Source organism: Coturnix japonica, chromosome 3, assembly GCF_001577835.2.
Source record: "Coturnix japonica isolate 7356 chromosome 3, Coturnix japonica 2.1, whole genome shotgun sequence".
Lineage (NCBI taxonomy): Eukaryota > Metazoa > Chordata > Aves > Galliformes > Phasianidae > Coturnix > Coturnix japonica.
In genome coordinates, this window is record NC_029518.1 from 44,115,641 (window position 1) to 44,141,909 (window position 26,269).

At 36.8% G+C, this 26,269-nt stretch overlaps 1 protein-coding gene across 4 annotated transcripts in view; it reads left to right on the forward strand.

Moving 5' to 3' along the window:
* The window catches only part of ESR1 (estrogen receptor 1), a 173,998-nt gene that overhangs the window by 14,443 nt on the left and 133,286 nt on the right, over nucleotides 1–26,269 (forward strand). For 2 of the 4 annotated variants that reach the window (XM_032443211.1, XM_015858163.2), the window contains exon 2: nucleotides 7,729–7,802. The exons of the other annotated variants lie outside the window; for them this stretch is intronic. In XM_032443211.1, coding sequence (XP_032299102.1) covers nucleotides 7,729–7,802 — 74 coding nt within the window. The remainder of the gene's footprint in view (nucleotides 1–7,728; nucleotides 7,803–26,269) is intronic. 4 annotated transcript variants of the gene reach the window in all.

The window sequence follows — 26,269 nt, forward strand, 5'->3', positions numbered from 1 at the left end:
ACATCTCTTTATATTTATTTAAACAATAAGATTTCCTTTTCCAAGTATTTGACACTAGCTATTTCCTTTCTGTCAAACAAGATGTTTATGACGATCTGTTAATAGCTTTTTCTCACACTCTTCAGCACTTTCATGTGTTCATAATTAAATGAAAAGTTGGAAGGACTTGGGGCAGAGTGGCTGGAAGACTGTGTAAAGGAAATAGACCTGGGGGTGTTGGTCAATGCTTGGCTGAACATGAGCTGGAAGGGTGCCCAGGTGGCCAAAAAGGCCAATGGCATGCTGGCTTTTATCAGGAAGACTGCAGCTAGCAGGAGCAGGAAAGTGATTTTTTTTTTCCTCTGTACTCATGCGTACCTGATGAGGCCACACCTTGTGTACTATGTTCAGTTTTGGGTCCCTTGCTACAAGAAAGACATTGGGGACCTGTAACATGTCCAAAGAAGCACAGTGAAGCTGGTGAGGGTTCTGGAACACAACCCTGATGAAGAGCGGCTGAGGGAACTCAGAGTATTTAGTCAGGGGAAGAGGACGCTCATGGGAGAATTTACAACTTTCTACAACTGCCTGAAGGGAGATTGTGGCAAAGTGGGTGTCAAGTTCTTCTCCTGGAAAACTAGTGAAAGCACTAGAAGGAATGGCCTTGAGCTGCACCAGGTTGGATATTAGGAAATGATATTAGGAAAAACTCTGAAAGAATGGTCAGGTGCTGGAATGGGCTGCCCAGGGAGGTGGTGGAGTCGCCATCCTGGGAGGTGTTCAAGAAATGCTTAGATATTGTACTAAGGAACACAGTTTAGTGGGTAATATTGGTGGTGTATGGATGGTTGGACTATATGAGCTTAGTGGCTTTTTCCAACCTTAGTGGTTCTATGATTCTATGAAAAGTGAGAACAAAGGAGAGAAGGGGAATTTATTTTCTATTTTTTTTTTTTTCCTCTCATAAGTTTCTCCTACCAAGCTTCTAATCCATTCATTTTCCATCCTTTTTATTTTTTTTTAAATTAATTTCCATGTCACAGCAAACCATAAAAAGAAATAGTTACTGTCTTTCCTTGACTTCACTAAGCTTTTATTCATTTCAGGAATTACCCACATTTAAATGATCTGTTATTAAATTTTGCTACTAAAGTAAGAAGGCAGGGGTGATCCATTCTGATGTTTATTTAAGCTTCAACTGGAAAGGATTGTGATAGCAAATTTAGTTTTCCATTCCATACTGGTTTGTATGAATTAGCTGGGAATTCTGATACTTGCTTAAATTAAGATATTTAATCACTTATAAAATGTGGTTATCATTTTCTCATTGCTTGGCAAACTACTCTCTTTTTGGGTTGAAATGTTGTGTTCTTGAATCCTAGAAACATGACTTCTTTGTTTCTTCCTTTCTTATTAGAAAACTAGATGAAAAATGTATTGTGAGTTTGAAAAAATAAGTATTTACATTTTACTCCTATATTTCTGAGGAAGAAATTTTCTAAGGTAAAAGATTAAGAGCTAACCCCTACCAGTGTTAGTCTTCGCATAGTCTTTACAGATTGGTTTTGTTTGGGATCTCTGATCTTAAAAATTAGTCTTGTGTATTGTATTTTCTATGGTATCTTTTTGTGAAACTCTTCATGTTTTTCACTAAAGATGGATAATCTGTGTGAGTGAGTAGCTTGCTTAGGATACATCTATACTGTACTGAAATCTGGGATTGCAGACTCTGTTGATAAGTAATTTTAAATTGTTGGACCACACGCAGTTGTGGCAGCATACAGGGTATTTGTAATGAAGCAGAATTTGTAATTTGTGTTTTAATGTTTTTGCCACTGTGTCTGCAATTTGATCAATGCCGTATCTGAATAATACTTCAAATGTGTCTACACAGCTGTAGTGACCATCAGGAGGACTTGGCCTTGTACAGGTAACAACATAAATATAATGATTGCCAGAAAGCAACAGACTGTTAATACATCCCTGTGAACTTTGTATCTCCTTTGTTTCCCTCCTTACATTTTCTCTTTTTCCAAGATTTTTGTGTTTATGCGTGCTCTCCAGTTGTATGTATGCACCTATTATATCTGTTGTGTTCTTCAGTTCTTCTGCCAATTCCTTTATTATATTTACCAGTGAGTGTCTGAGCTCTGAAAATTTCTTTTGATTAGAGATGGCTCATACTACCATGTAGGTATTGAAACAGTTGAAAAGGACTCCTTGCTACGTTACTACTAGCCTGTCACTCATTACATGTCTGGTTTTGTCAGGATGTTAACAATGCTTCTTCACTCCAGGCAGCTGTTACTCTTAGAATACATGTACACAATAATATCATAAAATTTAATGGAGATGGATCTTCGTATACATTTTTTTATCCGGTCTAGACTCATGCAATGGAATGCATATATTTATTTTAATTGTCACTTTCTCAAATGTATTTTTAATATCTCATAGAAATAAAAGCATTCAGTGTCAACTGTTTTATGAATGTTAATGAAGCTCTAAATCAACTCTGTAATGTACATTTCCAGCAAAGCATTTTACTTGCTAAACTCTGTAGACTTTCTCTCTCTGTATCACTTCAAGAGGTCATATGATTGTAGCTTTACGACAACCACATTTATTCCATCTGTGCCTGATTGCATATTTGGATGTGGAAGTACCCCAATAAATAATAGTCACTTGTCTTTCAACCAGGTAGGCTGCTGGGATTTTTCCATTATATAACGGAAACAGTAAAAGAATTTCTAGATTCACTAAATCAAATAAGATTGCATTTTCTGGGGCATCAGTTTAATGCTAGGAAAAGTTTGCACAGTTTGTGCCTAATTATGTTTCTGTGAGAAACAAGGAAGCTGATTCCAGTTTGTAGTGAAGTCTGGCTGTAGTGGGAAAAATATTATATAGTGGGACACTTCAGATGTTAAATCCATGCAGTATAAATAATTCAGATTCACCTAGCTCAGATGACTTTGGTATTCATGAACTTGATGCCAGGAGGAAAAAAAAACATCTATCTATGTATTAAAAAGTTTCTGGATACTCTTGGGTTTGTTATAAAGCCCACTGCAGATAAAAGGAATCTGTCCAGTGCATGAAACTGACTTTGTCTACCTTGATGCTCTACAGTTGTTACAAGAAAATTAATTTGTTTAACCTTTTGATTTAAACCTCTTCTAACATTATGTTTCTAGGTTCATATAAATCTGAACTTTATTGAGGAGATGGTGATAATGATGCCAATGAGTTTGTTATTGAACGGTGTATGGGAAATGTGAGGCCCAAATTACATATTTGATATTGATAACAGATATGTTTTATTGGAGAAAAAAAAAACCTGCTTCAGCCTGAGATTTTCTGTGAAAGTTTCAATGCTCCTGAACACTGACTCGACTCTTAGTTGTCCAGCTGCTTGGTTCATACTCCTGTGGTTATATTTTTCTGAACAAAATTTTTCTTCTGTATTAAAGGCTAAATTCCAGTTGTACAGAATTTAAATTGATTAGTAATATTAGATAACAGAAGAAGTTGATGAGGACTTCTTTTTATTTTATTTTTTTAAAACAGGCTGAATTTGCTTAATTGATCCAGCAAAATGTCTCATGGAATTGCATTGTATCAAAATAACCCAAAGTTAGTCGCATTTACACAAAATGACATGAATATGTTTTACTTAATTTGTTTTAACTGAAAATGCTTATGTATCAGCCTTCAAAAATAATAGGACTTTCTGATCTGACCAACTTTGCAATGTTTGGTACAGCAGATGTGACATAGTCATAACTGGGATGTCATATAAAGCTATATAACCCTAGGGTTTTTCATCTTTTCCCCATTTCTCTTAGAGGATGTAAGGAGTGCATAAAACTGGCTTATCTATTATCTATTGAGAATATTATCTGTAAGCTGGTGGCAAAGTTATTGTCTCAGATTTGTGAAATATTGCATTATATATAAACAGATCAGGAAATGTCTCATATTTCCATGCTCTTCTCACTTGCAGCACAAAATTTGTTTCTTATAGGGATTGTTTCATTTAGTAGGGATGAGAACTGAGAATTAATTTTAAACAAGGAGAAAAGAACCCTTTTGTAGAAGCAGCCGTCTCTAGAGTAGGAGGAATTTTTATTACTATTACTCAAATAAAGCTAACTAGATTTTATTTTTTCCAGGAGGGGAGAGGATATGATCCTTTGTATTACTACTTGATATCTTCAATTATAGGTATTCAATAAATGTGCTAAAATGTTTTATGTGAGCATAATGTTTTCCAGGAGAACAGCTTGTGTGTAATGTGTATGTTAATGCTTTGACCAGATTTATATCTAGAAACTAGTTAATTTGCAGAGATATGTAGGTGAGTTTAAAGAAATTAGATAGCCATCTGTTTCAGAGGTTTATCTTTAGGTTTTTAAAAAACAAATATTTGCAACAAGATTACTAGAGTTTGTTCAAATGGCTCTGGATTACAGTTACACGGAAGAGAGAGATTTAAATAGTGATATAATTTAGTCCTGTTTTGTAGGCCAGTTAGAAATAAAATGTGCAGTGCTTCTCTGCTGTCATTTTGAAAATGACTGATGAGGATAAGGAAGGATGAACTTAGTAATCAATTTCTGCACATTTCTCCTGTAATTTTTCATATTTTTTGCTGAAAAGGGTTCCTTTAAAAAGTATTGAAACTTGGTGATGGCAGAAATATTTAAATTTGGTGCTGGTGAAAGAAATTTGTTTGAGGATATGTTAGTATCAATTTGATATTGAAATGCAAATTTCTCATTTGATGAATGCATGTGGGCAGTGTGCTAATATCTGTATCCATCTATGCTGATACATGGGAAGAGGAGGTTTGTTGAGTTACAGACCTTGTGCCATGGTTCCAGCTGTGCAAGCAGATGCTTTGCTTCTCATTGTATTTGTCTCCAGGATTTACTGGCATTCTTTCATCTTTTTTCACCTAAGGCTCTGTACTTTTGTAGATGATGTGCTGCTTCTTTTCTATGCTATTTGCCTCAAAGGCAGTGTGTATCTTTCCCCCATTTGTTCCTTTAGTCACTTGATTTACTTTCTTTGCCCATAGGTTGGTTTTGCATATATTTCTGTCCAATAAGTTATTTATAGTGGAATGCTGCAGTATTTCTTCCTCTATATCTTTTGCAGCTTTCATAATTTCAAACTGGAAAGTGCAATTTGGAAAAATATGGTATAGAATATCTAAAACCATATAAGACTGACCACAAAGGTTGACGGTATGACAATACTCTCAGAAGGGCATTAACACATATTTTAACATTCTCTTGACAGATGGTAAAGCCTGCCAGCAGTAAAATGCTACATTTAAAGATGACATAAGGGATGACTTTTCATCCAGGCATCTTAGATCAATGAAGAGTATGTAATTGTAACCAGATTTCTCAGAGAGTGCTTTAGTGGGCATGGTGATGATGGTTTGATTGCTGGACTAGATTATCTTAGTGGGCTCTTCCTTAATGATTCTATGATTCTATAAGCCAGTGTTCATAGAATCATAGAATCATGGAATGACTCAGGTTGGAAAAGACCTTGAATATTGAGTCCAACCATGACCTAACCATAGTACCCTAACTAACAACCCTCTGCTAAATCATGATGGTGACTAAATCACCTCCCTGGTGAGTCTATTCCAGTGCTTAACAACCCTCAGTGTCTCCCGATATCCAACCTAAACATACCCTGGCACAGCTTGAGGCCATTTCCCCTTGTCATTTCACCAGTGAGAAGAGACCAACCCCACTCTTGCTGTAATCATAACACTTTTTGGGCAACCTGTTCCAGTATGTCACAACCCTCTGAATGAAAAACTTCCTCCTAATATAGAACCTGAATTTCCCATCTCAGTTTTAAACCATTCTTTCTTCTCCTATCACTGTCAATCCATGTAAACGGCCAGTTCCCCTCCTGTCTGTATGCTCCCTTCAAGTACTGGAACGCCACAATGAAGTCTCCACAGAGCTCTAAGAGTCTCCAAGCTAAACAAGCCCAGTTCCCTCAACCTTATTCCATAAAAGAGGTGCTCCAGCCCTCTAATCATCTTAGTGGTCCTCCTCTGGACCCGTTCCAAGAGCTCTGCATCTTTGTTGTGCTGGGAGCCCCAGGCCTGGATGCAGTACTTCAGATGGGGTCTCACGAGAGCTGAGTAGAGGGGGACAGTCACTTCCCTCTCCCTGCTGGCCACTCCTCCTTTAATGCAGTCCAGCATATAGTTGGCATTCTGGGCTGCAAACACACTCTTCTGGCTCATGTCCAGCTTCTTGTCCATGAGGAAGTATGTGTATATTGATACAGAAGTACAATTTTGAGGGGAAAATTAAGATTTTAGTATTTAGAAGAACCACCTTGGTGTGTTATTTCAATAAAATGAGAATAATTGGGTTCACTGGCTTCTCTTCATCTTATTTCAACTTTTATTGCACAGTGGGAGTCTACTGTGAATAGCTTTGCATTTTTCTCTATGGTTTAATAAAAATAAACCAACTCGATGTCTGTGCATTGAGATAGGTTGTCCTGAAAGGCTGTGGAATCTTCCCTGGAAATCTTTAAAAGTCATCTAGACATAGTCCTGGGTAATGTGCTGTAGGGGACTCTGAGGAGGAAGGTGGGACTGGATAACCTCCAGAAGTCCCTTCCAACCTCAACCATTGTGCCCATCACGTGACTCTGTGCAAAGCCCTCATAAGGCATTGCATTCAAAGGGTGAATTTATTTTGCTTATAATTGCAAGACTGAATTTGAGTCAAACAAAAAGTTATTTCCCATCCTTGTTTTGTTAATCTGAACAACATATTTCTTTTTTTTTTTTTTTCTTGATCACTGCCCTCATCATACTGCTGTTTGTATCTTTCAGTAATGTTTCCTTCAGTAATAACTATCCTGACATTAATTAGAAATTACTAAATGCTTGACATGATATAAAACGTAGATTTAGATCAATCTGATTACTGGTAAATCTGATGAACTAGTAAATGGTGACAGTGGTAACTGTTACCAAAGGTAATGTGGATTTCCTGTAATCCAAACATCATTATTGTGCTGGAACTATTTCTAGAAGCTTTACAAAACTGGAAAAGCAATCTTCTGATATGGAGAAATAAATAGCAACTTCAAAATCAGGCAATATTATAGCACTGTATATGGTGTATTTGGTCACAAATTAATCTGTGCAGCCTTTGCCTTTGGTTCTTTAAGCCTTAGAATTTTCAGGTTTATGGTGCATACTTTAATAGTGTATAGCTCTGCAACTGCATTACTTGTAAAAAAAATTGAAAGCAAACTTTTAGTGTGTTTACAGCTTTTCTAATTACTTGAAGAGCATATGCTTTTCTAAAAAAATTGCTTCCCTTCTAGACATAAACAACCATAAAGATCTCTGATGAAAAAGTTTCAGCAGTGCGTGTTTATTTTTAAATGTAACAGATTAGATTTTCTCTTAACGCCTGACAACTTGTTGAGATTTATTAGGGCTGTTACTGGGTTTAGTTACGTATAGACACTGACTGAGATTTATTGCAGAAAACACTTCCCGTGTGCTGAACGGGGGACTGGTGCCAGTCTGAATGGCACAAGGCAGTTTGTTTTCAATACAGGATAGATTTCCATCTAGATTTATCACCTTTCACTGCTAAGGGCGTTATTACTCCCGTGATACGTGTTTTCTTGCAAATGTGCTTCTGGTTCAGTTTCCTTGCTACTGAGACTTTTCTATTTTAGTTCCCTGGGTCACGTGATCCTTCCAGCCAGTGAGAGCACTGCCGAAGTAATGGCAACAACCTTCTGGGATAAATGTAAGTGACAAAAAACTCCTAGCTTTTGGTAGTTTCTGTCCCTCACACCCACTTTTAAACGCTGCTTGTACTCAGAACTTTGCTGGGAACACATAGTGGTGACTGTGGAAATGCTTAGAAGTTGTTTTTTTGTTGTTTTGACTTTTTTCCTTTTTCTAACGTTACTTTTCTTTACTATGTTCCTTTTTTTTCCTGTATCCTGCAATGTAGATGAGAAGCATAAGAAAGCAATTGAAAACAAAAGAAATGCATTCCAAGCATTGCCTGAAGTTCATTTTGAGTTTTATAGTTTTATTTAAACGATTGGTTGAAGGAAAATAGTAAAAGAGTGTTCTGAAATAACGCAGTCAGGTTCTAGCCAGTTGGCTAATGCTTAATGGTGAAAGGATTTAATTCAGTCAGTAGGCAGTCATGTACACAGAGCAGTGTATCGTTTCTGGGAGCTTATGAATGAAGTGGAATACTGTGTTTTGATCTCAGCATATGTCAAGCTGTTATTCTGTATGATACTTAAATCATGTGTTCATTGAGATTTGTCATTCTTTTCATTGCAGAGGCTGTTTCTGTTATAGAGTTAGTGTTGTCTTTCTGTTTTTAAATAGTGTCTGAACTTTATAGGTAAAATTTGCCTGCTAGTTACTAACAAGCAGAGCTTTTGCCTAATGTAAATTTTTTACTTTCTTATTAAACTTGTGAACAAGTGTTTGTGGGGAAAAAAACCAAGTGGACTAAGCTGAGATGTCCCGATTTCCCTTCATGGCCTCTGACTTGTACCCCATATTGTGTCACTTGTGGGTTCAGAGGCCATTATTGCATATTTTTTATTTTCTCCATCTGCATGTATGCTAATGATCAGGTATCACATATAGTATGTATCTGTCTGAAACCTTTCTCAGTTCTATTTTAACTTCCTTCTAAAAATCTATATGGTATATAGAAATTTTACTTACTGTTTACACTGAGGAGGGGTGGGATATGTTAGCTTTTCAGTGTAGCTCCTCCTCTCATCACAGGGGCTGAAAGAAAAATGCGTGTTCCAAATTATTTGCTGGCTGACTTGCAGCTATTTAAACACTCCTTGCCTTGCAGTGTCAGAATCACAGCAGCATCCATATGTAAATACTTCACTGAGAATGTGAAAAAATTAGAAACTGCTGCTTTCACAATGCATTGTTGATAAATCATTTGTAGGCAGGAGAGGAGAGTAGTTATACTGCTTATATATATATAAATATATTTATTAGATGGTAAAGCAAGTTCTAAGTCAACTTCATGTATTTGCCTTTGCTTTAAGACTTTGTGCAACACCAACATGCACTTCACTTCACAGTAATACCCAGAGCTGTGTGTGTGAGGTGTGAGTGTAAATCCTCAGTTTAAGAGATATGCTAATTTCTACAATGACCGGAGAAATTACTTTTTGTTCATTACAAATAATCAGAGAATCTCTGTTATCATATCTTTCCTTTATTTTACTTGTTTGTTTATCACTTTCACTTATACCTAATTGTCTTTGTTTCTTGAAGGTAGCATCAAAACGTATGTGAGGGCATGTGAGAAAACAGTGAGGATAGTTGAACAGTGGCACAGGTTACTCAGGGAGGTTGTGGTGTCTCCACCCTTGCAACCTGCCTTCTCTAAGCAGGAGCTGCAGCTGCTTAAAGGGACTACAGATGTTCCTCCCAACCACAGTGATTTCTTGATTCCTGGGGGGAAAAAAAAAAGTACTGCAGTTTGGAGGGCTAGACAGCACTGTTAATTTTAGGAGAGATCAGAAATCACATGTAAATTTTAATCTTAAAATGACATTCCCATATTTTGGACCTTGTCATTTTATGGTCTTTGTTCAATCACTAGTCATTCATTCAGAGTCATAGCTATATGTGTCTTGGCAACTTGTGCACCTGAGACAAGGGAGGTTTTGGTTAGATATTAGGAGGAAGTTTTTCACACAGAGTGTGGTGGCACACTGGAACAGGTTGCCCAAGGAGGTTGTGGATGCCCCATCCCTGGAGGCATTCAAGACCAGGCTGGATGTGGCTCTAGGCAGCCCAGTCTGGTGACTGGTGACCCTGCACATAGCCGGGGGGGGGTTGAAACTAATGATCATTGTGGTCCTTTTCAACCCGGGCCATTCCATGGATCTATGATGCAAGCTATCTATCTGAAATGTCACATATTGGCAAGTGACTACCAACAGCAAACAGGATTTCTTTTTACCTCGTCCTTGTGGCTATTTGAACTTACTTCTTGCAGTCATTTCTTATTGCAATTCTTTTTTGAGCTTTGTGTCCTTAGGTATCAACAGATGGCATGTGGTGGAAAGAGCCATTAACAGAAAGAGAATGAAAAAATTAAGAGTAAAATTAAAGAGAGTACTGCAGGAAAAGCATAAATAGAAAGTGAAGGGACAGAGCCTGTGAGCATTATGATATGGATGTCTAAGGATGTCTTGCTGCCATATTTGAATCTTACTGCAGGATCTTTAGAAGCTGAGGGAGCTTGCAAAGTTGTGTGGAAGGACATGAGGGAATAAGTATTACGGTGGCCCTCAGAGGCCAAAGAGAAATTTAAATCCCCGTTCTACATACTGTATAAGAAATTGTACATTACAAGCCTTATGAGTGGTACAAGGAAACATGAGATGATTTGGCAATAAATGTTAAGTATGAGAACAGTGAAAATTGGAAAGAAAACGTTTGAAAAATACTATTTATTTGCACATATATACAGATGTAAAATGCACTTGCCAAACATTAAAGCATAAAGAGTTCATATAATATCTCTCACAGTAATGTATGAGTAGCAGTTGTAAATAAAAATGCCAGAAGGTAGCGACTAGACCTGTGTGATTTTTATTATTTCTGCAATAAAAGGTAGATGATGATTTTGATTAAAAAGTATTAATCTTCACGAGACATAAATACTTTGAAAGCTGTTGCTGACACAAAACCAAAGGAGTGTTGCTTTGAATAAGTTCAGACTGGAGCTGAAAATGCAGAAGGGCTCATCTCCAAGGTTAACAAACAGGTTGAGACAGATCCCTTTTTATGAGGATCCAGGTGAGCTGGCTATGCGTGGTGAAAGCTTGGTAGTAGGAGTTGCACTCAGTGACTGAGAAGGGCTTTTCCATTTCTGGCTAAATGGTATAACTGGCATTTATAAACAGTAATTTTCCTGAAGAAGTCAGAGTTTGAACTATGAATACATCTTTTGTCACTAAATTATTAAAGTTATTTTTCTTCCTTTTTTGAAGGGTAGCACTGTGAGTGAATAGAATAGATATTTGTATAATGCTTCTTAGATTGATATGAGCATTTGACTTCTGCAAGAATAAAATATGCCATGTTGTTAATTTCAATGGAAATAAAAAAAGTCTCAAGTACACAAAAACACATCCCAAGGAGCCAATACTTGTAATAGCTTGTTCTGGAAACATTCAGTTTATGCTGAGAACTAGACTGAAAAGATTTTTAAATAATAAAATAATATTGAACAATTTGCCAAGGTCCACTATATATTTATATGTATATATAGAGAGTTGTATTTGGTGGCAAGAATTAACTTATGGAATTTGAAGACCTTTTTTATTTAAAAACAACCCTTTTCATAAAGGAATATAAGTTTAACTACATGATTTCTTTTGCAATTTCCTAGGTCTATAATTTGGATTATCTCTGTTATTTTCTTTCCCGGTAGTTTCTGTTGTTACCGTTACTTACTGCAGAACACAGATTAATGGTTAAAATGATGTACTTTTATGAATATATTTGAAGTATGTTCTGGAGTCTAAATGGTGAAAGGTAGATAGTCTTTAAAAGGGAAAACAATTTTGACACTTTGTTTTGGAAAATAACCTTGTGGTTGTTTATTTCCCCCTATTTTTTTTAATGTGCAAATTTGAATAATTATACTGATGCTAACTCCTACAAATAATATAAATATAATATAAAAATTATTTCTTGTGTTGTACTAAACTAAAATCTTGCATAGAGATGAATAATTTACAAAGAAGTCTGAAATTATGCAGATAATGTTTCACTTTTTTTTTAAAGTCCAATCAGATTTCTATGTACAACTATTAGTGTTGTGTCTATTCAGTTCTAAATAGCTTTCATTCATGTTGTTTTTGGCTCACAACAGTAAAGCAGGTTTATCTGTATGAACTATCAGGTTAGATCTGTTGAGATAGCTTGTGGTGTGTCTTAAGTGTTTGCTTTATTGTTCATATCCACTATGACAGCTAAACATAAAACCTGTGAGGCCAGAATTGGTTGGGTCTGAATTCTGGCAATTTTCTAAAAAGGCCTTGATTTAAAATCCAAATCAAAACTGAACAATGATCTTCTTCAGATTTTGTTTATTCTCTGAAATCTTTTGGGTATCTTCTGTGAGACTGCTTATAGTTTTGACTTATGTGTTCTTCAGGTGAAGATATGAAAAACTGAATGTGCCTTCATAAATAGAATCACTGAGATTTGGTTTTTCATTGATAAAACAAGAAGCATTTCATAGCTGGGTCTCATTTTATTAGTGTCACTGAGTTTGTGTTAATGGACTGAAATGATATTTGTGGGCTTGTCTTGCTGTATTGCTGTAAATCAACAACATGCTAATTCCTTCCAAAACACCATAAATTTCAGACTGTACTCCTGCCCAGTATTACAAATTTGTCCAAAACCAGTGCGAAGCTGTGTTCCCATCATCCAAAGAAATCATTCAGTTTCTACTTGTAGTGTATTTCTGGCTGTGTCAAGAAGTTCCTTACTCTATTGACACTGATGGCTTGTCTGAATGCCTTTGGTGAGGAGCAGTAATATTTCTGTCACAGTTCATCTGATTGCTCTGTTTTGTCAACCTACACTTTTTCTGCAGTTTCAACAGGATTTATTTCAAAGTGATTTTGCTTATTTTCTTTATCTATTGCATATATTGTTGTGCCCTTGCATTTCAGTGACGTTTCTGAGTCTCTTGGTTCACTGGCTACATGCAGACTTGTATGTGTGCCCACATATGTATGTACACGCACATAGGGGAGAACATCAGTGGAACCACATAAATGAAATTTTGTAATTATATGATATATGAGTTCACAGTTATTTCTTCAGCACCTCATATTCTTGGGTCACCTTTCTGTGACACTATTTGCTGTTGCTCCCTGGCATGGTTTTGTATGCAGTAGAAAAGTTGAATTAAGAAAAAAATGTGTTGGGAAGGTTGGCACATAATAGAAGAACATGCTTCGTTTTGGACTTTTGGAAAAGGTTTGTCTTTAAAAGAAATATTGATTTGTTTTCTTCCTTTATTTCTTTTCTCTTGAAACCTAGCAACGTGAAGGACATGCTTGTAAAAATACCGTTAAAAATAAAACGCAGAAAGCTAAAGAAAGGTGAGTCAAAAGAGGCTCATAAGTTTAAAAAAACTTTACGAATTAGGTTGTGAGTCAGTTATGTTTTCTTTCTTTTTCCTTTTTTTTCCTCTTTCGTTGAAGAGGAGGAAAAAAGCACAAGTTACTAATGTTCTTCCCTAAGGGGATTACACTAAGGCAAGTAAGACAAACCAGCAAGAAAATTTGTCTTTAGTAACTTAAATGATTGAAAACTAGACAAAACATTGGGCAATGAATTATGCTCAAGGCGAAATTATTATGCTTGGGAAATGTATATATTATGAAGTGAGCCAATATCAGCTGCCTGGTGTTACACAACCTTTCAGCCAACTGTAAAACAACCAGGGGCTTCTAGTAACAGGCAGACTATTTCCTGCCCTTCCATTTAGATATCAGGGTAGGGTTGGGCCATGCTTTTCTGGTGTGGACTTCCTGACAGGTTTCCAGCCATTGGTGACTGCTTCTGTGAATGTCTGAGAGCGCTCTGGAGGGACAGCAATGACTTGCTGTCCCCAGTGGCATATAACTCCACAGGACTGTCTCTATGGTTTAGGCACAGATTGTGTTTTCCTATGGTGGCAAATTGTAGAAAGGTGAAGTATCCAATGAATCATTTCTGGGTCCAGAGCTTACTGTGTCCCCGTTGGGCTGGGATGCATTTAGGACACCTTTGGAGCAGAGGTTCTGGTTTAGTTTACCTAAAAACTTTAAAAAGGGGGTGAGGGGAGGGGGAAAAATGTTTTATGCACATTCCAGCTGCTCTATGCACTACTGGGTGAAATTACTTCAAAGCATCACTACTGCTATGAAGAAAGATAGTAATAGACACAGCTTATTTTAATTATCTGATCACCTTCTCTGTACTAGTTAACTGTCACTCATTTGTCTTAGATCTAGGCCTGTTCTTGTGGGTCAAAATACTGCTTGGAAAACATTAGACCTTCATATGAGCACCTTCATATCTACACTTAAATCCACCTCTGCAGTCATTGAACCATTGTCAAAGGGGACAAAAAACATTTTGGATACATTCTTTCCCTCTTGAAAATGTCTTAAATCTAATTATTCTTCTGCTGGTAGAAGGCTTGAGTGATTTTTAGTTAACTCCAATGGCTGAGATGTTGTTAGCTACACTCAGGCTTCCCATACACACATCAACTCAATTTTTTTCATCTAAGGAGGAAAGGAGAAACTTGTTTCAGAATAGGTAACGCATAAGGACTTACTTTTTCATAGACAAAAATTACAGAGCATCTGCTTCGTGCTGGTAAGTTTTGGCTTTAGTTTCACTCATAGAATCCAGACTAAATCAGGCAGCTAACCCAGTGCTGAGCTGTCATAGCAACCAGATTGTGTAATTTGTTCACAGTACTTACCCATGTTTATCTCAATGCCCAGCTAGGCTGTTTTTCCTCTCATGGACAGGCTGATCTAGTGCTTCACTCCTTTATCAACTAAGAGTCTTGTAATTCCGTTTTGAAAAATGTTTGCAATTACAACTGTCTTTCTTGTGTTTCTGTTCAATGTTGTTTTTTTCAGAAGTAGGTTGTTTTTGTTGTTGTTGCTTTTTAATTTAAGCCAAGTAACTAAAATTTTTAGCCACTGTTTGCTTAATATACTCTTCAACCTTAAGATCTTTATTGCACTCCAGCTGCCATTTTATCACTCACTTAACATTGTGAAATCCTTTTCCAACTCATTGCAGATGATCTTAATCCTTACTACCCTTCATATCATCAGCAAACCTAGCTATATCACTATTCACCCCCCTATTTTTCAGGTCGCTTATGAGAATATTAAACATCAAAGGCATTAGCAGAAAGACTTCTCCACTAAAAGGACCTAACTGTTACTATTAGCTTTTGTGCCCTACCTCTTAGCTACTTATTTAGCCTCACGTTGTCTTTCTGAGGCATTTCAGTTTCTGTGAGAGCCCTGAGAGACAAAGCTGCTTGATCTACTTAAGAAGATCTGAATAAATTTAGTTTCTTTTCACATTTGTATTGACTGTAGAATTAACATACCTTTAGAGGATTTTCCACAATGACTTTTCAAATTTTGTATTTAAGGAGGCTCTTGTGTTATTTGTAGCAGTTCCTGTTAAATCATCCAGTGTACGTGTCTTGCCTAACCTAAACCAACTTAAATTTACCTCTCCCTCCACTTTCCCATACCCTTTTCGGATCTGGCTGCCTATTTTGTCTTCTTCCTGTCCTCTAGTACTGAGAATTACACTCTTGAATTCCTTTAAATCTCACCAGCTGGTCCTGATAACTTCTTATTTTTCTCTTCGTTGATTTTTCTGTAACATCTTTTGCAGACACCTTAATGTTCAGATAGATATTTCAACAGCCGCCCTTAAGGACAGCTCTGTTATGAGAATTTCTTTCTGGGTCCGTTCTATGAGCCTGGATGCAAAAACTTCATTTAATTCACTGATTCTCTCAGTGCTCCTTTTACACCTTTATGTCTCAGACCTCCAGACACTCTGGCAATCTGCCTGATGTTGATGTACTTTAAAAATATAAAAAGCCTTGCAAGCTGTTTCTCAAACCTTTTTGGCTTGTCGTATTGCATTTTTACATTTAGTCTCCAGAACTTTTATCTTCTATTGTCTTCAAGAAGACAACAATTTCAGTTTTTCTGAAGAACTGCTTGAAGTAAATTCCCTGTGTTGTTGATTAACTGTGTTGCTTTTCTATGTTTCCTTCTCATCACTCAGTATATTCTGTTTACAACCTGAAAGCACTTTGCTTTTTCATTTGTCTACTTGTTAGTTCCTTTACAACTACTTCTTTATGTCTAGGCAGTTCCTATTTTTTAAATTATAGCATTTTCACTCATTTGTTGGCTTTGCTTACTCCTACCAAGATGTTTAATTGAAGAGCCTTGTGAAAAATTGAATCATTAAAAATTAGCTTTCTGGTAGCAAAAATTCAACATACTTGGCAATGTCAAGTTAATATATCTTTGTCTTGCTGATTAACTGTTTAGCTGCACCATGAAATACTTATTAACAGTCTAAAGGTTTTATTTTCCAGTCATGCCCAAACTTTGTATTTACTTGCTTGTATGGGAACAGTTGGCAATACCAACATTGTTAATTTGCCTCTGAGTTTTTTAGAGTATAGACACAATCATCACCTACTGTTTATTCAGAGAAGTCAGGAATAGTAAAAAAATACTTAGTGTTCCCATTTGTGTCCCTCTCAGTGCTGAGTTGTTTTAATTTTCTAGCATTTTAAGAGTGCCACCAGAGCTTTTCTGCCCCATTTTCCCCTTAAAATAGTGTTTACACACTAAAACACAGCTAAATATCTTCCTCTGCTTAGTAGATTGTTTCAAAAGCTACACTTAGTTTCTCATCTAAGTGTATCTTTGTAAGTTGTATTCCTTCTTAATATGCCTTGCTAGCATTATTAATTGCTGATGTGTTGCTAGCACATGTTTTTCTGAAAATGCCTGATCAGACACTGCAGAGATGAGATCTTTCTCATCTCTGCAATGTCTGGATTACTGCATTTGATTCTGCATATTTGAAAAATGTGTAGTCAAAGTGGGGGGATGGGGGGAGCAGGCAGGGGGAAAGAAGGAAAGAAAGGAAAAAGGGTCAGCTTTCTCTTGCACTTACAACCATCTGAAGGAACTGATAAAGTTTCAGCCTGTGTCATAAAACTGAGTTGCAGCACTGCTCCGAGTCTTCACATCATTGTGGGTTGCAGTCTATCCCAAACGTGCATCTCTCCTCTTGGCTCTAATTTGCCCTGGCATCTGAATGCTGGGGGAATTTGCAAGGGGAGCATCAAGGAATGCATCTTCAGCCTGCTCTAGCATTTGCCTTATTCCCACATGTGTACAGTCCTGTTTTCAGAGCTTATGTAGCTGAACAGAGCTATTCTGACTGGGCTGACTTGAGCAGTACAGACTGTGGGATCTTTCAGGATTATTTTCTGCTTGAGATCATGTATATTTTAGGAAAGAAACTCTTTGTCTTTGTAAAGCTACTTTGAATCAGACAAGAAGTTTTCCAGTCCATAATTATCTGTAATGTTAAAATGTGTTAATTCTTTCTGTCCTTGTTTTATTGTCCCAATAGAAGCTGTGTGTCAATATGAAATAGAAGTAACTGTGATTCTTTTTGCTCTTCCATTTTACCTGTAGCAGCTCATACTCAGCTACCTGCTATACTCAGGTCCTCTTCACCCTTTTCTCCTCAGGACAGAGCACTATGCAATAGCTTTTTTTTTGTGTGTTTTGTTTTGTTTTTCCCCTAGATATATGCTTTTGTTTTCAGCTGTAACAGGTTGTTCACCTGAAGGCAGGTTATATAACAATCCAGGTTGTTTTGCAGCGATAAAAGTGTTTTTTAATTTTCCAGATATTTTATTTTTCTGCCCATCAGGTTAGCAGTTCTCTTATTCCTGCATTCATGACACTGAGGAAAATACAAAATAGCTTAACTGCCAAAAACAACCTCTGAATCACAGTAGGATGTGCTTGGTATTATATGTTTCTTCATTCACAAGTGCATTTTTCTAATCTAATAAGTAGTTTTCATTCATTTTAATACATAACAATTTGTTCTTTTTCATACTTCTACCTTAAGCAAATGGTCTGGCTTTTTTTATCAAATGCCTTACAGTAGCTACATAACATGATGCTGTTGCTCTCATCAATCAAATATAATGAATTAATAGCTCTTCTGTTAGTTTATATATAGTTAGTGTGTATATGTATAATGAGGCATAGCATTTTGTTGAATGGTAGCTTCCCAGCAGATTGTGAAGTATGCTTTAAAAGTTTTCACATGCCATTGATATTTTCTAGGCAAATGCTTGCTCTCAAATGGTTTTAGTTCTAGTTGTTTTCATACCTGTGAAACTATTACTTCTAAAAAGAAAGAGGGTGTATGCATATATAACTAGTTTGGACTTGAATGTTTACACATCATTACAGTCAAATGGTTATCAGTTGTTATTTTTATGATTGTAAGATTTTCTGTTATACAACTATCTCTGCTTCCTTTGTCAAATGATATCCTTATAGTGGATCCAGCAATTTTTCATTTGAGAAATTATTGTGTATAATCTGTAGTATATCCAAAGATTCATTAATAGGGATAACACATATTCCTTGCAAGAAAGCACCCTGTGACACGAATGGCTCATATTCTATTTAGCTTCACTCAGTCTTCTGCTGACATTTTTTCTGATTCATAGAATCACAGAATGGGTTGGGTTGGAAGGGACCTCAAGTATCATCAAGCTTCAACCCCCTTGCCACAGGCAGGGCCACTAACCTTCATATCTAATACTAGATCAGGCTGCCCAGGGTCCTATCAAGGACCTCTGTGCCCAGAGGAGGGCCACAAAGATGATCAGGGGGCTGGAGCACCTCCCCTATGAGGACAGGCTGAGGGAGTTGGGTTTGTTCAGCCTGGAGAAGAGAAGGTTGCGGGGTGACCTCATTGCAGCCTTTCAATACCTGAAGGGAACGTACTCCCAGGAGGGGGGTAAACTCTTTGAAAAGGCTGATAATAGCAGGACTAGGGGAAATGGTTTAAGTTGAAAGAAGGAAGATTTAGGTTGGATGTTAGGGGGAAGTTCTTTACTAGGATAGTGGTTAGGTCCTGGAACAGGCTGCCCAGGGAGGTTGTGGATGCCCCGTCCTTGGAGGTGTTCAAGACCAGGTTGGACAGGGATCTGGGCAACCTGATCTAGTAAAGGTGTATGTTTGGTGGCCCTGCCAGGCAGGGGGGTTGGAACTACATGATCCTTGAGGTCCCTTCCAACCCGGGTCATTCTGTGATTCTGTGTGATCTTCATCACCTCCAGGGATAGGGCATCTACAACCTATCTGGGCAGCCTGTCTTTGTAGGGGAGGTGCTCCAGCCTTCTAATCATCTTTATGGCCCTCCTCTGGACCCTCTCCAACAGCTCCCTGTCTTTCTTGTACTGGGGACCCAGACCTGGATGCAATACTCCAGATGGGGCCTCACGAGGGCAGAGCAGAGGAGGACAATCTGGATACAATTAGCATTCTGAGCTGAAAGAGCACACTGCTGGCTCATGTTTAGTTTTTCATACACCAGGACCCCCAAGTCCTTCTCTTCCTTGAGATATTATTGCTCTTAGATTTGTTAGTCATCTTTTTGTGATTTTTTTTTTTTTTTAAATTGATAGGTCTTGCCAAGTATATTGTTAAATTTATTTTTTCTATTCCCTATATATGTTTTGTAACATACTTGAAGTAACATAAGAGCTTTTCTGGATCTAGGCCCAAGTCTGTTACTTTTTTATGACCACTTTCATTTTGTTTTTCACTTTCCTATCACTCAATCTTCATTTTTATTATTTCCTAACCTTGCCTACACAACCCACATCTCCCTTACTCAGTTTCCTTTCTGGGCTTCTCTCTTCTCAACCCTTCCTTTCTCAGTCTTTTCCATCTCTTCTAACAGTTTTTAGCTCTGAATAATTACTTACTGTTTCAGCATTACTATTCTTGACACTGCATTTGCTTTCCATGTCTTATTAAGCAGCCTATTGCATGTAGAAAATGTCTGTAATTTTGAGGGAATATGTGAATGAAAAGAATATTAGGAATGCAGTTAAGACCAATGATTTTCATTCTTATTTCTAGTATAAATTCTGGGCTACGGTAATGGAGTTAAACAGACCTCTGGATACAATGATTGATAACGTTTTTCTGATCTGTTCCCTTCCCTTTCAAGAAACTCTTGAGGCTGCAATCCAAAAAAGCTGTCACTGGAGATGTGAAAAAATGCTATGACTGAAATGAAGAACTAATAACAAATGCAGTCACTGTTCTGCATTTTTAGAGATAATAGATTCTTACAAAATCATTGACCCTCATGAACTTTAAGCTGTGAACCTTAGCACCATTTCGTAAATGAGAGCAATGACATTATTTTCTTCTTGATGACAGCTTATTTTCCTTCTCTTTCTCCTTTTGTTCTTCCTCTCTTTCCTCTTACTTCCTCATCTCTTCTTCTTCCTTCCCTTCCTCAAAACAGAGCTGTTCTCTTCATCTTAGCATGGCTGTAAAATTGAAATGGCAAAATAAGTCATCTTTCCCTACTGCCTGTTAACTGCAGAAGATATTAGCCAGTTCTGAGTGTCATTATTTAAAACAAAAAAAAAGTTATGGAAGAAGATGGTTGTTTGGTTTCAGCAGTTTTCTTCATTTTCGCTTGGGAATGAGAACAGGCACATTTTAAGTTCTGTTGCTGATATGTTTTTGAACCAACCTATTTGTTCTCTTAGTTGATCCAGATGTTTCAGTCTGTGAGGAGAAGAAACCTCCCTTGTGCATGTATAATGTTTTGCTCTGTGCTTGACCTGTGGGTCAGTTTACAAGGTAACATAATGCACAGACTAATGAACCTGCCTAGGCCTCCTCTGCTCCAGCAAAGCCTGCTGGTAAGTCCTTATGTTCTGCAGACCATGGCAAGTGCTACTAAAGAGGACTTCAAGTAAGGTTGCCTAAAGAAACATTATCTTGGTACTGTTCTTTCCCCTGAAGGTAGAGGACAGTGAAAGAGGAATTTGGCTCAGCTGAACTACTGCAAGCGTTACTGACAAGATGCCCAGGCAGTACTCACTCTGGCTTGGCATTGACTGGAAGGCATATTTAGTTCTGTTGTAGCAAGCTGCATTGCTCAGGGTGGAACATTATTGGTTGTGTTTTTCCACATTTCCTCTCCAGTGTATACTTCCAGTTATACTACTTGCTTCAGGAGAAAACTCATAATGTTTACTCCCTTTGTTGATAGATTCTACTCTGGCTAATCATCATCAGTTTTTCCATTCTAATTTTCTTCTCACTGCCACCATTTGCTTCATGTTTTATTCTCTCTTCTTTCCTCACGATTTAGTCTCTTCTCTGTCCCTACGTTCTTTCTGCAGCTTCTCAGATGGTGATGTTGCTGGCCAAAGCTTCATTGTCTGTCCCATGTGGTAGCTCCATGCATGTGTGCTGCTCCCCATTTCCTTCATGGAAGGTCATCACTGACAGGGTCTTCTGATGTAGAAACCATGTAGAGTTCTTCTTAGAGCATGCAGCTACCAGCTCCATCATACATGCAACAGACTTGAGCACAGGAAGATCTGTACTCATTGCCTTGATCAGGGAGGAGAAGCAAAGCCAGCGCAGTGACATTTTCAGGCTGCTCAGATGTTGAAGAGCATGTGACATTTTTTGCAGCCTTGAATGGCTCAAGAAACATTATTTTGTTTTGCTTTTTCTTCCATTTCTTTATTTGTCTTTTTGGAGAATTGCTTCATTTTCTCAGTCTAAACCAAATCTGCAAAATACTTAGGCTTCACTCTGTAATGAAGATCTTCATATACATGTGCATTTATATTAATGTTAATGTTTATAAAGAACATAGAAATAGTGTCATACATCAGGATGTTCATATTGTAGAGAGACTCTTTGGTTCTTCCACCCACTCTCTTCTTCCAGCTTCTTTCCTTTCAGATCTGAATGTTTATTTGGCTTTTGCTTTGAAGAGTATTGCGAATAGTGAAGACATTTGGATCCATGAACATGTGAGCTTTTTCAGATTATTCTATGTATTGGCAGAGAAGGAGGGTTTCATAATATACTCAAATGACTTAGTACACTCCGCAACAGCTTGTTTCTTTCAAAGGTGATTGGAAACTTATTGGTATGAAGAACTGGAGTGATTATAAATTTTAATCTGGCAAATGTTATGCATGCTGTCTTCTCATGTTTCTTACTTTCTTATATTTCTAAGTAAACCTGCCACAGCTGAAAAATTAGAAATAATGAGAGTACAAAAACAGAGAGGTGGAACTGTGGAGTTTGGAGTTACTATAATATTTCTTTTCACTCAGTACAAAAAGGACAAGTTTTTTATTTGGGAAGGAGAGAAAGTAGGTGAAAATATAGTTAGGACAGAAACCTGTGGAAAAGGTGAAAATACTAAAGGAGAGGGTAATCAACTATTGGAAAAAATGCAATTCCCCAGGTCGTTTTCAAGGAGGAGATGATCTTAAAAAATAAATATATTCATTGTACAGATTTATGTAAGTGAGCAGTGTATGGAAAGAAGATCAATTACCCAACTGCAGCATAGGACTCAGAAGAAATACATTATCCTGAGTCTGTTTCACATCCATGGCTTATGCTTGCTCTTTATCACTCCTAGCCCACTGCCCATTCATTGTAATTCTGACTCTGTTGGTAACTTCTACTGGGACATCTGGAAGCCTTCCCCATGGTGGTGCTGTTTCTAGCTCAGGCAAGGGTTCTACTAGATGACCAGGAAATGCCTTAATTGATAAATGTTGCTAGATTCTTGAAACCATGTTGATAGTGTAGTAGCATGAAGTAATGATGTCTATGACTGGGCTCAGTTATTTTATTCACAGACTTTTCCTTCAATGTTTTAACAATATGTCTTTATTTTTATCTTTAAAAGACTGTCTACTTAAAAATATTTTGAGTTGTTTGAAAAACAGCTTCTGTGCCAAACTCCTCTTAAGACGAAAGCACCCTTAATACACATTGCGTTTTTATTTCAGACTGTCTTTCCCTTCCCTCCAGTCCCTCACCCCCCCTTTTATTTTTTACCTCTTTTCTCTTGCTTGTTCACTTCTCTGAATCCCCTTAGCAACATCTTTCACTAATGGAAAAATAGCAGTGCTTTCTGTAGTCTCACTACATTGAATCGGAAATGAAATTTACTTGGTCAAACATTTAGGTTTTCTGTCCTACTATTCCTTCTATCATCCTGAACACTAAGTATTGTGCATTAGGGAGATTTACAGATTATTAATTTGTGTTTCTTATAGTTATTGCACTGTCAAGTGGAAGTAGGAATGTATAAAAAATAGTGATCTGTGTATGATAGGATTGTTGTCTGGATTGTTGTCTGGATTGGAGGAAAAAAGTCTCTTATATTTTGTATAGAGGCGTATTATGGACTGCAGTCTCCAGAGAAGCTGCTTTGCAGAGTTCCCTTAGAGAGACAAGAGACATGATGGAAATTCACCATGATCTCATTTTGTTCAAAAAGGATTGACTGTAAGAAATGTATTGTCAAATTTACGAAAAAAAAAGTAATAATAAAAAAAATCCCTGACTTCTGGAGGCCAGGGGGTGCTATAGGTATATGCATTATAATCTCTGTGGGTTTAGTAGCCAGTACAGAGAGCTGTTGTTTATTTAGGTTTGTTGTTGTTCTGAATTCTGTTTTGTATTTTAAGCAAATTCAGCAGGAAAATTTGTACATATGCATGTCTTGATTAGCTCTAGAAGGGTCATTGGATTTCTTGTATGTTTTGTGTATCTGACCAAGAGAACAGGTACATGGGGCTCAGGCCTGGGAAATGATGAATCTTATGCCAGTAACACAATTTATTTGGCTAATGAGAGAGAACTTGATGTATGGAATGAAATGAGGGATGGAAATTTTGTTTCTCAGATTCAGCTCACATATGTAGAGGTGTAAGTAAAAAAAAACCAAACAAACAAAAAACATTATACATATATAAGATACATATGTGTGTCTTTACATTGTTTTCACAGTAGGGAGATTTTCTCCTGCTCTTGTAATTCATACATACACAAGTTACAAGGAAATGTATGAGAAGTATCAGTTTCTTAAAAGTTGAGGGTATAGGTATGTAATAATTCACATAGCATGAGTGCAAGAGAGACATCAGTAAATGCACACATATCATAATTGCAAAATATTATATCTGATGTGAAAAAAGGCTCATAAAATAATCATTTCTTTATTTCTGCCTTCCAAAAATATAGAATTAAATGCACACATTATTCCTGTTTCAGTGCAGCCCAAGGGTATGGTTTATAAAAGCTATATATATATATTTTATGTGTATATACCTGTGTGTGAATTACACAGGGGTTTTCAGAATGTTGTTTTTTTTCTGAGATATCTTGGCAGACTTGTGTGCCTTTTCACATGCACTTGTAAATCATTTCAGTTGTGGAGAAGGTTTTGGTTTTGATTTGAGTTTGTATTTTAAAAATAATTTTAAAAATTAGTTGCTAAAAAGAATATCATTTTTCTTTAAAAAAAAAAAAAAAGTTTAAAAATGAATAGACTACAACCAGAAAGACTACATGCAAGGTCTATGAATAGTGATATTGCAAGAAAACAAGGAAGACAGTGGTTTCACATTATGAAGAGTCTGACAGTAATCCTGACTTGAACTTCCTGCCCTGCTTTCAGTGATTCTCAGTTATTGTGTCATCCCTACATTAGTGCTGACCCCATTGAATCAGGCTTTACTATATATACTGAAAAAATATTCTCTGGTCCAACTGAAGGAAGGGGTTGATTTGGATTTAGGAAGGATATATGAGAAACTGGAAAGTCAAGTATCCTGTAAGCAATATGAAGAGAAACTATGTTGTCTAAATCCCACCTTGTGCCCCGCTGCAAGTGAGCAACCTAAAGTCCCATTAAATACAGTGGCTTTCACAATGCATTGAAAGGTACTGACTATATCATTGCAGGTTCAAGACAGGCAGTTCAAGATAGATCATAGTTGCACACCGCATTATTTAGTCTAACACACACCTTTTCTTCATATATGGGTTTACTTTTAGTCTGCATGTTTCTTTTTAACCTATTCATTCTATGAGTAGTCCTAGACTGATACAGCAATGACTGAAGAAATGGCTATGGAGGAATTTTGACATGAAGCCATTATCTAAGACTGCAAAAAGTTTCTATCTGATGTACATAGCAAATATATGTGCCTGATTTTTGCATAAAAGGAACTTCTGCTGTGCAGATTCTCATCTTTGATTGCTGCATATGTCCTTTTACTCTGAAGGCAATCAGTATAACTCATGTTCTGTGCCACAATTTAACTCTGGAGTTTGAAAGGAAAAAAGTTTAAAAAAGTTACTTTTTAAACATCCTCTACTACGTATACTATATTAATTAACATTGTCTCTTTTGAAGAGTTGACTTTAAGTCACCACAATTTACCTAAAAGTTAATATCTTCCATTATTTGTTACTGTATGTATCTGAGCACAGTATGGTTGTATAATTTCCTGGAGAACTGGGCTGTTATCATCTCAGATTCTTCGTGCTTTTGGAGGTGTTTTTTTTTTCTCCTTCTGATTTGACACAGGAAGAGAACAAGGAAACTAGAAGAGTAGTTGGAAATAAACTCTCAGAGACTTTATTTTTCCTTTTTTTCTTTTTTTTTTTTTTTTTTTTTTTTCCCCTTTCCCCTCCACTGCAAGTCAAGAGGAAATCTTGAAGGCATTTAAAAAAGAACAGGATGTTTGTTGTGGTTATTCTACAAACATTGTTTGCCTTCCTCTTTCCTCTTTACAATTATTTTTGGAATAGTGCTTTTTTAAGAGAATAGGGAAAGATTATTTTGTCATCTACTTAGCAGTTAATGGCAGATATCACAACACTTCTTAATGTGTCAGACAATGTCTGTTGGCACATGTTCCAGAATGTTGTCAGGGAAACAATATGTTTTCTCCATTTACATTAAATTATTCTCTCAGCTGTAAGACTGAATTTTAGGAAATCAAATGGAAACTATGCATATACTTGATGCCTTGCTGCTAATGAGAGACACTTTAATTATGTTTGCACTGATGTGTTCACTAAGTAAACACTGAACATAAAGGAAAAGTATAAAGTCTGCAAAATTCAGAACTACTATTTCATTCTCAGTTCAGCTTTGTCTTTCCACAGTACATCATAGAATCGTCACTACATAATTGTGTGATATCTCTACGTAGGTCGTTTTGAAAGTAATGCCTCCTATTTATTATCATGGAAACTGTAACAGATATAAACAGCTCAATGTCACTATTTGATAGAGAAAATTATCAGTTACAAAGCACTTTTTTTTTCTTTTTTTTTTTTTTTCTTTTCAACAAAGCACCAATGCACAGCTGTGCATTTTCACCAGTGATGAACAAGAGCCTGTATGCTGCATTTCTAAAAATCTGTATGGCCACTCGGAATGTGATTTTTCTTTCTTGCTGTTACCAGTGCAGAAATGCACTCAGCTTACATCCAC